The following is a 13,788-nucleotide window of genomic DNA, read 5'->3' on the forward strand; positions in this document are numbered from 1 at the left end:
GCTTGGTTTTTATACTTCTTGGATCCAACTAATCCCAAATAACTTGGAGAAATTAAAAATGCATAGCAAACACAAAGCTCGGGTCTCAGGCGGTTAAACGTCAGCTTGCTAACTTGTTAATTAACTTAACCCCACAAGAGGGCGCCGGTCACATGATCTACACATAAACTGTATGATGATGTGCTTGTAACGTCTCAAAAGTGAAGCTCAAGCGAGAAGAGCTCCCCCTGGTGGCTGGCTCCACCTCTTCCATGTTAGTGGAAGTTTTTTCAAGGATGGTTTTTGTCATTTTAGGTAGTTAATATAATGCTGATGCATATTTAAGTGTCATTTTTTTTTTGGATAAGTTTCGATTTAGTTATTACACACCATAGAAACAGGATGTGACCTGATGGCGACTAACAGTTGCCATGCCAACGGAAGCTTTTTTTCCCCCAACTTTACTGACGACACAAGAAAGATGCTGCCCACATGGATTCCTTCTGGAAACTTGTCACGTGGAGCAAGTATGAAATCATTGTTTACACTGTTATTAGAAGCTGATGACATGCAGCTTTTTTATTGTGATTAATAGCTAAATACTGGTGTTCATGTAAACCACAGCAACTTTAAATTCAGTGACTCACCAGTGAAGTCTCACAGAGCAGCTTGCTGCCTCGGACCAGGTTTCCGATGGTGATGTGGAAGTACGTGTTGCCGCTGCTCCAGTTGGAGATCTTGGTGAAGGGGTGAGTGGTGAGGATGTCCTACAGGAGATTTAACAAGTCGCAGAACAGACATTCAGATTCATCGATAAATACTGACACGTGATTCAGCACCAACTGGTACTTATGTACCCACCTTTGTCTTGGGATCAATCAGACTGACGCCGTGTTTGTTGATCGCTATCAGGAGGGTTTCGGGATAATTTGGATCAGTTGTTTGCTGAAGGAAAAAACAAAACAGAATAATTAAAAACAAAAACTTTGTGAGGTTTTATGCGCTACTTCCTCTAACGTCTTTACCTTGACTTCAAAGAAGGCAGAACCGAACGTGGGCCACTTGTAGATGAGTTTGAGGAAGGAGAGTTTGGCTTCTTCACAAGTCTTCCCTGAATGCTTGTTGAACAGTGTCATGATGGACTGGGAGGGAAACACACAAATACACAACGGTATGATATTAATTAAACAGACATTTATCAGAGAGTATCTCAATTATGATTTCTAGCTCTAGTTTGTCATGTTTAAATGTTAGTGTGCGTATTTCTAATCCTTATTTAGTGCATTGTGCTATCATTAGGACCTGTGGCCTCAAACATCAAACCAGGCGAGGAACAATAATGGCAATTTTAAAGTTAATGCCTCGAATCAGTTTTTCCTTGCTCACCCTCTTCCAGTCGTCTGGGGACAGATGTCTCATCTGGTCCTGAGGCACGAGGTCCTTTAGGATCTTGGAAATATTGTGGAAGTGAGATTTATCCTCCTCAAACTTCACCCTGTAGATCAGAGCCGCCAGCTGGTGAACCTCCTCCTTCGAGCACTTGTGGTAACCACGCAGATACTTAGGCAGCTCCTTGAGACAGAAATGGAATTAAGTCAATCAGATCTTACATTATATACGTGTATTTCTTTAAGTTGAAGCTGCTCAGGGATATTAAATAAAGTTTTTACCAATTGAATGTTTTATGTCAATGGTTCCTATGCAATAGATACTAAAAGTATATAAATACAATAACTTTACTAAGATGCTCATGACAATATATAGACTGTAGACAAAAATATTTGAGCAGAAGAGCTCAGAGATGTTAGCGGATACAGACACAGACAGAAAACAATCAGAAAATGAGCAGGTTTTAGTCAGTTTATTTAGATTTAGTCACACTGAATGAGAGCACAGATCAGTTTTTAATATTCTACAAGAGCATGATAATATTGACAGTGTAAATTTAAATTTAACATGAATACAACTTTTAAACCCTGATTTGTTGCCTCACTTTCATAATAATTATTTACTCTAGGTCGTTTCAGTTTGTCTGCAAATCTATAAGCGCAGACAGATCTGATGACTCCATCTCTTCTAAGACACAGAGTGTGTTCCTATTGAAGTTTGTTTTATATCATTTGGCACCAGTAAAGTGTAGAGAAACATTCATGCATTAGCTGAGTTGTTTCTGAAAGTTTTTGCACAGCAACTCACTTGGTAGTAGTGGAAGATGGAGTCGGCCATGGAGTCTTTTCCTGGCACAGTGTTAGTCCACAGCTTCTTCATGAAGAACACCTGATAGGTCAGTGAAGGGATCGCAGCTGCACCACCTACCAGGAATGAGACACCATCACACAAAGAAGAACCAAGGGGAGGACAGAAAACAGTCTTTGAGGACAAGCTTGTCTTCTTACCGTCTTTTACATGTCTGGCTTTTTTGATCCAATCAGTCAGGTGCCTCACAAAGTCGAAGAAGAAGTCACCGTCCGGCACGCTGATGACCTGAGAATAAAATGTACCGCGAGTGAGTATGTTTATGTGAAGTTATGTGAGATGTATCAATTTCTACATCTAACATGCAGGAAAACTGCACCTGATATAATGGTTGACATAAAAAAAACAACTTAAACAGAAACAAAAGCAAAACAACTACAAGGAGACACAAATAAATTCAAACTGACCACAAAGACATAAAGCTGATTAATACAAAGGCCACTGAAAACAGGGGCAGAATGATCACTACTAGATGAACTCAATACAGCTAAAAAGGGACAAAATAGATATGAATCAACTAAAAGGACACTAGTTATAACTGAATCAAAAGCTTTCTAAGAGCAACATGAGAAAAAGGACACAAACTAAGCATAAAAGGATCCAAAAAACTGTCCAGAATATACGGAAGAGGATTATGGCCCCTGAAAAAAAAATGTAGTCAGAGCAAATAAGTTCTGATATCAATAAATACATTTTTACTAATTTTAATCTCAGAATCCTGACTTTTTTCTCAAAATTCCAACTTTTGTCTCAGAATTCTGACTTTTTGAATTCTGAGAAAAAATCAATATTCTGAGAAAAAATTCAGGATTCTGAGATTAAAATTAGTAAAAATTTCAAGAAAAAAAGTCAGAATGTTGGAAAAAAAGTCAGAATTCTGAGTTTAAAGTAAAAAATTTCAAGAAAAAAAGTCAGAATTCTGAGATTAAAATCAGGATTCTGAGATTAAAGTAAGAATTTTGAGGAAAAAGTCATAATTTTGAGATTAATGTCAGAATTCTGAGAAAAAAAGTCAGAACTAAGTCAAAAATAAATCGCTCTATTATTTTGTTTTAAGTGGTCCTAATCCTCTTCCGTAAGAAAGAGATAACCAGTGCAAATGATTATTATTATTATTTTTACATAAGTAGGGTACTGATTGTCACCTTGTCAGTGATCTTGACAAAAAGACTGAAGCCCTCTGAAGATTTGAGCAGAAGACGTCCAGAGATGTTGTGGCAGAAGTCTTTGGCCTTTGTGCTCGACTCCACCTCAAACACCTGCGAACACAAGCATATCAAAGTGAAACCTTTCACGTCTAATTATGACTCCACATTGTATTCATTCACTTTTTCCTGCAATTTTATTCAGCCTCATATGCTTCTAAACTTCTACTATTTCAACTTCACCATGAATCTGATGAGAAATATAATTAAAATCTTGGGTTTAATTCTCTTCACTTTGTCCTAGTAGTCGTATTTTCAGTTATAAAACTGCAGCAACAATAAACAGCAACTTCTTAGTCAACCAATGATCAATCAATGAGAATTGGGAAATTATCAACAGGACAAAAACGGCAAAAGGAGAGTCAACACCGTGGTCACCACTGACCTCGTCTGAATCATCAGGGAAGTAAACTTTGTGGAAGATCTGAGTGGTTTTGTGCTGGATGGCCTCCACCTCCACCAGGTGAGGAGGATACTTTCTCGATCCGTTGCTGCCACGAAAAGGAGAGAGAAGAGATGAAGAAGAGGCAAAACGACTGCAAAGAAGAACAACCTAAGTGTGCATGTTACCGTAGGGCTTTCTGTAGCCGCTGCATGCAGTCTGGAGCCAGCGGATAGTGTTTCTTGGCCTGGAGGAACTTCTGGACGTGAGGCAGCAGGATGTTACTGGGAGGAAACAAACCGGTGCAGAGCCACAGCAGCTCCCAGCCCTTCTCCTCACTGTACCTGCACACAGACACCACACAGAGGTCAAGCTCATGGTCAGAGAAGTGTTTTTGTGTCATGTCTTACATACCTCCTCCTCCATCTCCCCCCCCTCTATGTCTATCCCAAAAAATCTTCACAAAGCCTTTAACCTCATCCAACCCACCACCAACAAATCACAAGCTCACAGTGCAGGTGCTGGACTTACTTGATGTGGTTGTCTGTGAGCTGTTTGAGAATCTGACAGAAGATCTCATCTTTCAGCGGCTCGGCTTTCAGCGCTCCTTCAAATATCTGATCGGTGAGTTCGTTGACGGATCGTGCTCGTTTGGACGGGTAGTCGCCCATATACTTCATCACAGGTACAGATGTGTTAAGGACGAACTGTATTAACCCTGAGGCTTTTGTCTAGGTTTACTGAGAGTCCTGGGGAGGGTTTGTATTTTTGTCTGCCTTGGTTTTTACTTGACTCGAATTGTTTAGTTAATTTGCAACTTATTTGATGATCAACTTTTCAGTAACCTGGATATCTATCTTTTTTTTAGAATTAGAATTCGTAACCTTTATTCGTGCGGCAATGGGGAAATGGCACTTTGCAACAGCAGAGTAAAGAGTGGACTAATGACCTTATGTTTGATCCTATTTATTCATTTTATTTATTTTGGGGGGGATATAGGTGGGACTATTGAATAAAGCACTTTGTGCTTCTTTTTTTTTTTTTCTAAAAAGTGCTTTACAAATGAAGTCTTATTGATTGATTGATCTTTTATATTTTAGACTGCTGGATACACAAAACATATGGAAGAGTTTTATTGCCAACCATGAGAAAAAAAAATAGAGGAAGTAGATATTTTTTTTCTCACGCACTTTGAGAAAAAAGTAGAAATTTTCAGAAAAAAATCGAAATTTTCAGAAAAAAAGCCAAACTATAATTTCGAGAAAAAAAGGTGAAATTTCAGAAATAACTTGAAATTACTATAAAGCAGATCTTTTAAAATTGTAAAATTCTATTGTCTTTATATTCTATTATTTTTTCCGTTACATTGCTGATATATTATATTAGACTGTTGCATGTCAACAGTGGCCTGGATATTGTGCATGATGAAAAAAAAAAAAAAATCTACCTCCTCTAATTTTTTTTTTCTCATGGGTGGCACTAATACTCTTCCGTACAAAATAAGACATCTGAATAGTTTGGAGATTTCAAAGTTTTCTAAAGTAATACTAAAACATGTGGAGTCACATCATCATCCAGTCATTTTACTTGTGTCTTTAGATCTTAACATCATTCTTGGGCAACTTGATCAAAAAGTGGTGAGTACAGATGGAAACACTTGGTATTTAAGTTATTTTGGAGACCTGCACACAGTTCATTTTACTGAACCTTGAAAACTACCAAGGTGCATCCTCAGTGTGTCTTGGGTGTGTTTACTCTTACTGTTTACTTTGAGCTGGCCATCTGTGATTGGTTTGCCCAGGACGGATGTTAACGCACGGTCTGACCGGTATCTTAGTCATCCACCTGTTTTTATATGTGTGTTTATACGTCGATTCTGAACCTAAGCAGACTAAATGAGTCAGTCAGTGCTTTTACAAATACTGTATCTTCTCCTCGAGCAGCATTTGAAACATAAAACAGTAACAACCGCAAAACAAACAACTAAAGGATATATATGAAGGCCAGACAGGCCTCCTGGGAGAGCTCCTCGTGAGCCAGGACTTTCTTCAGGAGAGGCTGCTTTAGAGGCTCCCTGGTGCAGCTCCACAGGCGCTCCTTCCCTCGAGCTTTGGAGATCATCACCCTGCTCAGTGTACTCTTAGGAGGAGGCCTAGAAAACAAGCAGCACAGTCATTCCTATTAGAGCCTTAAACCACTAGTGAGTCACTGCAGTTTCTCTCTGCGTGTGAATGGAAAGTACCTGAAGTAGTCATAAGAGAACTCCTCCAGTGTGTAGGCTTTCGATTTGTCCTGCTCGGAAAGGTTAATCTGAGACAAACTGATGGACTCTCGCCTCTGATCAGGAGTCATGGTCACGAGAGCCTGAGACACAGAGAGACACAGGACAGAAGACTTATAGAAGATACATGTTGACCTGATGTTTGCAAAGAAGTTTTACTAAATTATTTTTGAACCATTGTTTTTGAACTGGACTGAAAGTAAACAGGAGCAATCTCTGCAAGTAACTCATGGAAAACACTGTGTTGGGTTAGTTTATGTTTATTTAGCAAATTTATTGAACAAATTCATGTAAGAAAATACACCATGATAACAGCACATAAACAAAAAATGTTTTAAAACTAAAAAAAAAAGAAAATATGAATATCTACATATTGTGGAAGTAAAGTTAATTCAAAAATAGTTTGCATTTTGTCCTTATTGGGTTGTTTTTAACCACAAAATAGTGTTTCTGTTCAAGTTTTATCCCCTTTTCATGATTTACTGGACAGAAGTTTCTTAGACGGAAAAGCAGACACTCATATAAAGAGGCCTTTTCCTATTCCTGTGTTACAGGAACGTGGTTTCGTTATGATCGTCTCCATGACGTGTGTATTCTTAGCTGTCTTAGCTTAGCCAGCCAATCTCTCTGTGAACACTACAGAAGACAAATGTTTTAATTGTTGTACTTTTGAGATCCACCCTGTCACTTCGTGTGGTGAGGTACTGCAGTGGTCTCCTATCGTGATTATAATATACTCTAATAATTTAAACCTTTCATCCAAAAGGCTTTTGAAGAAAGGCAACTGGACTTGCAGAAATGGCCCAGTTTCCTTTCTTCAAACGCCCTTTCGATCACCGTGACCTGGATGACTGAAAACCTTAAACCTTTCAGTTCTGTGTGATTGTTATGCGTCCAGTGCTATTTTTCAGACAATTTCCACCTCATTTCATCTCAGTTTTAGTGTTTCGTCATCTTTTAATGTACTGGGGTAATACACGCTTTATACAATTTAATGTGTGAATGTTTTCACATAAATAAAGGAAATTATTATTATTAATATTTAAAATAACTTTAAAGTATAATAAAAATATGGAGTGTGTTGCAGTGTAGTTTATATAGGCTATGTGCTTTATACAGAATAAAACAAGGCTGTTAAATTACCACAGATTAATTATCATATGGAGTGTTTTGCCCAGATGTTAAACCATGAAGATTTCCTGCAATCAGTACGGTCAACAGCGCCCTCTTCCTGTTATCTGCAGTAAGAACTAACCGAGTACTACCTGTGTCCTCACTCACCACTATGTCGTACTGTGGCCTGGTGATGGTGGGCAGCACATAGACGCAGTCAGCAGGGAAGTCGCCTCTCTGTTTGGTCCTGTCGTTGGTGCCGTGAGCCCAGCCAGAGTTCATCACATGCTCACCGTCGTGTTCGTCCAGAATGATCAGATCCCCCTTGGAGAAGCTCAGGAAGGGGGAATCGGCCCCTGCTGCCGTTTTAAAAAATAAATGTCCACAGTTCACAGCTCGTAAATGAAGCGTTTATGCTGCAAACGTGAGCGACTCTTACCAGGGTTCGGACAGTCCAGCAGTCCCACCACGTACTTGGACCTCTTCCTCAGACCCTCGAGGAAGGCGACCACCAGGTCACGGATGTCCTCCGCATTGTTGGAGGTGAAGGTGTACTCGTCTCCTTTTATGGTGGCCAGGGTAAAACTCTGACCCTGGAGTTTACCCCCTCTGGAAAATGAAAAGTATCAAATGTATTTCTCATGTGTTAGCAGCTGATACAATCTCCCCTAAACTGGATTAGTAAAAAAAACTCAGACCCTGGAGTTCACCCCCTCTGGAAAATAAAATGCTCTCCATAATAATCTATTTTACCTGTTGCATATTCAGTTTTATTTTTGCATAAAGGTGTTATTTGTACCTGCTACTGGACACAGCAGTGATCTCCGGAAAAGAAAGCTCCAGAAGCACCTGCTCCTGTTCGTCCACAAAGTAAACCCCGGTCCAGTTCACCGCCACAATCACGTCATTCTTGGGCAGACTGGGACCTGCGAACGGACACATCCATGAAGAGACAGACTTCACAGCGAGGTGCAGAATGTCTAGGTCTGTCAGCGCCTTTGCGTTACCCACCTGAGAATTTGAAGGCCTCGTAGAAGCGTGAGAAGAGTAAAGGCCACTTTAAACGAGCGAAATCCACCACATCCTCCTTCACCTTCTGTGTGTTCAGCCTCCTCTTAGTTTGCAATCCCTGCACAGTGAGTCCCGGTTAGTTAGCGCCACACAACAGCAAAAAAATAAAAAATAACTGTGGGTCAGTAGAGCAGCAGACACCTTTTTGTGGGCGTTGATGATGAGCTGAACCCATTTCTCTGCAGTCTTGGTTGAGGTGATTTCCCTGTCGGGGATGTAGGACGGGATGAGGCTGAGCAGACGATCCTGGAGGATCTCCGAGCCATAATCCACGTAGTACTGCTGAGAGGCCAGCTCTGCTAGGTCCTCCTCCTTCAACACAAGAGAAGACTACAAAATCACCAACTGCATTTATTTAGCGCTGCTGTAGACGCCAAAGAGACTCTCTCTCTGAGTGAACTTACAGCTGAACATGTTTACTAGAACGTCCCTGTTTCTTATTTGACAGGTGCACAAATGACGCTCTTGACATGACACCCACATGTGTGACAGTTTATCTCAGATCTCACAGAGAAATAAAGAAATCACAAATAAACTCTAAAGCCTGCATTGTGAACGCTGTGAACTAACATGAGTTAGACACCCCCACCCTTACCGCTGACAACTGTTTGCTGACAAGTTCATAACTTCCTTCAAGTTGGTGATACATCAATGTTCTCAACATGTTTCTGCCGCCCCCCAGTGGACAAAAAAACACAATTGAGTGCAGGTGAAAGATTTAGTTTAATCTCGTCCAAATTAAATTTTTGCTGATGCTTTTGTTTAAGATGAAAGATGGTTACCGTGGCAACCAAGGACTCAAAACACTTTAACTTCCCCTTTTTCTCAGCAGCTTTACACATAGGTTTATGATTTATTTCCAGTCAAAAGCCTTCGGGGTCATTTTGACAAAAACGTGCAGAGAATGACTAAAAGAGCTGCTCACCCGCTCACAGCGGTACTCTCCAAATTTCACCCCTCGGACTATCTGCTGGTAAATGAGGTTTGTGGCTACGTAATCCTCGGCTGGGTTGTGCCAGGGGTTAAAGATCTCCTTCCTGAAGAACAGCCTCCAGGGGGCGTTCCTCTCCTGGGCGCCCTGCTCCTTCGCATACTGCTCACACTGCGAGACAGCGTCCATGACGTGGTCACTACCGCTGCCCAACGATGACACCTGACGGAAACGTTTGAATACAACCTCATTTATATCTCACAAAACTGACAGAGAATTCATAATTCCATGTTTTGTTGAGTATGTTCAGGTCTTACCTTGTCAAACAGAGCGATGTACAGCGAGAAGCCGAAGCGATCTCTCAGGTTGATCTTGTCGGCCAAGGCGTTGCACAGCTCGCTGGCCGTGGTGGCCGAGTCTGCCAGGAGGGTCTTTGTGGTTCCGTCCATGAACGTGACTGGCAGCATGATGGGCTTCTTGGACTTGGTGGCCTGTGGTACAAAAACAAAGCCAGTTCTCAAAAGCTCCAAACGCGAATATGGCATATTTCTTTAACTTGATCCTTAAAAAAAATAGCAATAATGATTTCACCCAGCTTTTAGATCTCGTGATGTTTTTGTAATCACATGAACTGATTAACATACAGTTTATCATTACATGGTACTTTTGGTGCAAGTTAGGTCGGTACCTGCAGTTCCAACCAAGATGGCGGCTGAGTCCTCGTGCGGTTGACGAATGTCCTCCTCAACCTTTCCTCACAGTACGGAGCGTAACCAGGTGGACCGTTGTTCAGAAATGTCCGTAAATACTGACAGCAGAGAACAGAGAGGAGGTGAAGGAAAAGACAAAAACATAAACAGCTACAGAAAAAATTAATATAATTAGTTCAAAATTACAATCAAAATACAATTATTATCACAATCAGATTATCATGATATCACTTGTAGGATAATAAAGTCAGCCAATCAACCAAACAACCAACAAACCAGACAACCATTCACCAACCATTCACCAACCAGTCATCCAACCAACAACCAATCAGCCACAAACCAAGAACCCACTGGTCAACCGTGCAACAACCAACCAGCCATCCAACAACGAACCAGACAACCATTCAACAACCAACCAACAACCGACCAGCCATCCAACAACGAACCAGACAACCATTAAACAACCAACCAGCCGTCCAACAATCAACCAGACAACCATTCAACAGCCAACCAACCAACCAGACAAGTCATCCAACCAACAACTAGCCAACCAATAGTCATCCAACCAACCAACCAGTCAACCATGCAACAACCAACCAATCATCCAATCAACATCCAACCAGTCGACCAACCACTGGGTGATTTCCCATCAGAATTAAATCTGTTACCTTAACAAACTTTTCAGAGGGGGCGAAGCAGCCCACACAGAGAGAAAGCAGGATCCATCCACGGGCGTGGCTGCTTTTGGACGAGTTCTGAGAGAGTTGTTTGCAGATCTGACAGTAGATCTCGTCCCTGAGACAAAGAACCACAGCTCAACAAATCAAACCTACACTAATTAGAGATGTTCCTCGATATCTGACAAAGCCATGTTAGTAAATCTAGAGGTAAATTTCTTGTCAATAGATGATGTAGAAAACGATTTCTGAGTCACAGAAATATGGCCCATAGATAAATGTGTAAATGTGTTGTTTAGTGGTGACATCAGATAAAGATTGGAAACTATAAGCAAAGCTGAGTATAGGTCACCTGAGGGTGGGCCGTAAGATGCCGTTGCCGATGATGAAATGAAGTTTTTCTAGATTGGAGGTGGGTCGATCCTCCAGCATGCTGTTCCCCTGAAGGCCGTAGTCTCCTTCGGTTAGTCGTCTGGTGACCTGCAAGAGTCATTAAAGAGGAAATTTAGAGGGTCATTTACTTTGTGAAGCAAGATGGTGGATCTGATGAAGCTGAAGGACAAAGCTGAATGTGGACAAACAGTTTTCCATTACTGATTTGTGTCTCACCTCCTCTGTGATCTTGGATTTCCTCTTCAGGGTGAGCGATACAAGTTTATGTCTGACACTGTTCCTCTTCTGGCTGTCTATGGAGCTGTTCTGTAAAGACAAACACAATATTTTTATGCACTTGTAAAGGCAACACAGATCAGAAATAACCAACCAGGAAAAAATAACCAGCATCATCTCACCTCTCCTTCCACCTGCAGCTCCTGCAGCTCCCTCTTGTAGGTCCTCTTGCCCAAGGTTTCGTAGATCTTGGTCATGACGGGGATCTTTTCACTGCCATCATTGAGGACCAGCTGACATTTCGGTTCTGGGAGGTCCCCCATGAACCTCAACACAGTGATCCACACTGCTAAAGCTGCCTGGAGGACAGGACAGACTGTTTAATCAACCCTTTCTATTCTAGTACAAGTCAATTTAGCTCACTTTATCAATTTGGTCAAAATGTCCCCTTAAAATGCAAATTGGTAGCTAAAAAGTGCTGACAACACAAACTGACCCCGACTGGACTGTGTTCTCACTTGAATTATTTTCATAATCGGCTCAAGAGTTGTTGCATGTGTAAATCTGCTCAGTCCGCGAATAGTTCAAATAACTAGGCTGGGGTGTGAAGAGGGCTTTAGGTTTGAGATCAAAGGTCGGCCTCACCAGCTGGTCTCCTTCGTCCTCGTGAAACAGCAGAGGTTGCTTCAGCGGCCGTCTGATGTACGTGTGAGTGGAAACGCCCTGGAAGTAGGTGGCTGCGAACTTGGAGAACTTGTACTCGGACAAATCCTCCTCCTCATCGTCGGGCAATGGTGGCGCTTCGTTCAGCACCTCCTCTTCAGCCTCGTCAGTGCACGGTGTACCTTCCAAGTCCTGGAGAAATACATTGATTTGTGAATTACCTTTCTCCAGATTATATGGAGTCAAGGCCAGAAATATAACTCCATTACCATCTATTTATGCCTACTAAATCAATAGCTAATATTTGTTCTCTCTTTCATGAGTCTGATCCTAAAACAGCAATGTTATTTACTGTTGTATATTAACTGAAACTGTCACAATGCTTATGTTCAGTCAAGACAAAACTTGGGGAAGCTGTTCTCAAATACACCTCATAAAGAAACATGATTAGTAAAAAACAAAAAAATATATATATAACTGTGAGATGTTGAGCAATTTCTTCTGTTGTGTCTATTAGTATCCAGCATCTTCATCTAATGACAGTGCAGCACAAAATGTCAAGGGATCACAAAAGTTTATACAATTTATCCTTGGAGGGACATGAATGTATGAACCATTTGATTTCATTAGAATCCATCAAAAATTTCTTGAAGCTCGAGGGTGAAACTATTAGGATTCAAGCTCTGGAGATCATGAATCTGTATTTAAATTCAACAGCAAACAAATCAACTAATAAAAGCTACTAACACATACCTCAAACCCAGTGGGGGCTTGTCCATCCTGGTTGGGTAACGGCCCGGAGTTCCCCAGGAAACCAAACATGCGGTCGACCATGTCCGAGTGGTCGACGGGCTGCTCCTTCTCCCTCTCCATCTGCTCCAGCAGCTCCTTCTTCCTCCTTGCCTCCTCCTTCTCCTCCCTTTCCCTCTCCTCCTGCTGCTGGGCCAGTTGGATGAGCCGCTCCTGGTGTTTCCTCTCAGCCTCCGCCTTGGCGCGCCGAGCCGTCATCTGGTTTCGGAGCTGCTCCTCCTCGGTCAGGCGCTGGCGCTCGGCCTCCAGACGATGCTGCAGCTGTGAGTGGAGGAAAGAGAGGAAACAAGGGTTCACAGAGGCTCGGCGACGCGTCTTCTTTTAGCATCTCACTATTGGTCTGTGTGATACTAGAGCAGAGAAGCTGAAGGGAAATATTACAAATGATAAGAAATATCTGACTAGACAACAATAGTAAAAGAATACAAACTATTTGTATTTATTTACAGGATACATGCTACAGAATTAGAAACTTCTAAGCACTAACATGACAAGTTAACAATAAAAGTACAGAAGAAGTTAAAGTCGTAACAACGTCTAAATGACACATATACATGTACGACATCGACAACGTGTAACAGCAGCTGCCTCTGGTTGGTTCAAGTCCGCCGACCGCTCCGCTGTCAGGCCGTCCGCTTCACCGCTGGATCTCTGGAAACCTCAGGCTTTGTCAGCGTTATTATCAAGCAGCTCGATTTAATAACAGACTGACATTAAACAAAATTAAAATAAAATTATTTATTCAGCAGTGTTTCAGAACAGGAAAAGAGAACGATGGCAAATAAAGTAGCTTCTTTTCCTTTTTACAAAAAAGTACAAAACATACATGTAAGCAGATTAAAATGAATAAATGTAAAACAAAAAATAAGAAAAAGAATAAAAAATCATGGAGATATATTTTCGGCAAAAGGTTTGGTAATAATATAAAAGCAATTGCTATACATAGAAGAAAAGAAGAAGGTATTTAATAACTAGGCAACATGTTCCCATATTACTGGTAAAATATTTAAAATGAGAGATTAGGTTTATAACAGGTATTTATTTGATTAAGAATACAGGACATTTTATTCTTCTTATCCTGCCTTAAAATTTATTTAAAAT

General features: G+C 41.1%; 1 protein-coding gene across 3 annotated transcripts in view; it reads right to left on the reverse strand.

The window, feature by feature from the left end:
- myo7ab (myosin VIIAb) overlaps positions 1–13,788 on the reverse strand; it is a 37,251-nt gene that overhangs the window by 1,838 nt on the left and 21,625 nt on the right. For all 3 annotated transcript variants that reach the window (XM_047607250.1, XM_047607249.1, XM_047607251.1), the window contains 26 exons: positions 12,631–12,948; positions 11,860–12,069; positions 11,397–11,573; positions 11,215–11,304; positions 10,958–11,085; positions 10,597–10,723; positions 9,907–10,026; positions 9,536–9,709; positions 9,213–9,440; positions 8,429–8,599; positions 8,228–8,345; positions 8,016–8,142; positions 7,656–7,825; positions 7,385–7,575; positions 6,065–6,186; positions 5,817–5,974; positions 4,354–4,507; positions 4,011–4,166; positions 3,826–3,931; positions 3,381–3,494; positions 2,376–2,463; positions 2,176–2,291; positions 1,366–1,551; positions 1,005–1,121; positions 841–924; positions 627–746 (listed from right to left, as the gene is read on the reverse strand). In XM_047607250.1, the coding sequence (XP_047463206.1) occupies positions 627–746; positions 841–924; positions 1,005–1,121; positions 1,366–1,551; positions 2,176–2,291; positions 2,376–2,463; positions 3,381–3,494; positions 3,826–3,931; positions 4,011–4,166; positions 4,354–4,507; positions 5,817–5,974; positions 6,065–6,186; positions 7,385–7,575; positions 7,656–7,825; positions 8,016–8,142; positions 8,228–8,345; positions 8,429–8,599; positions 9,213–9,440; positions 9,536–9,709; positions 9,907–10,026; positions 10,597–10,723; positions 10,958–11,085; positions 11,215–11,304; positions 11,397–11,573; positions 11,860–12,069; positions 12,631–12,948 (3,870 nt within the window). The remainder of the gene's footprint in view (positions 1–626; positions 747–840; positions 925–1,004; positions 1,122–1,365; positions 1,552–2,175; positions 2,292–2,375; positions 2,464–3,380; positions 3,495–3,825; positions 3,932–4,010; positions 4,167–4,353; positions 4,508–5,816; positions 5,975–6,064; positions 6,187–7,384; positions 7,576–7,655; positions 7,826–8,015; positions 8,143–8,227; positions 8,346–8,428; positions 8,600–9,212; positions 9,441–9,535; positions 9,710–9,906; positions 10,027–10,596; positions 10,724–10,957; positions 11,086–11,214; positions 11,305–11,396; positions 11,574–11,859; positions 12,070–12,630; positions 12,949–13,788) is intronic.

The sequence above is a fragment of the Mugil cephalus genome, chromosome 15 (assembly GCF_022458985.1).
Source record: "Mugil cephalus isolate CIBA_MC_2020 chromosome 15, CIBA_Mcephalus_1.1, whole genome shotgun sequence".
Lineage (NCBI taxonomy): Eukaryota > Metazoa > Chordata > Actinopteri > Mugiliformes > Mugilidae > Mugil > Mugil cephalus.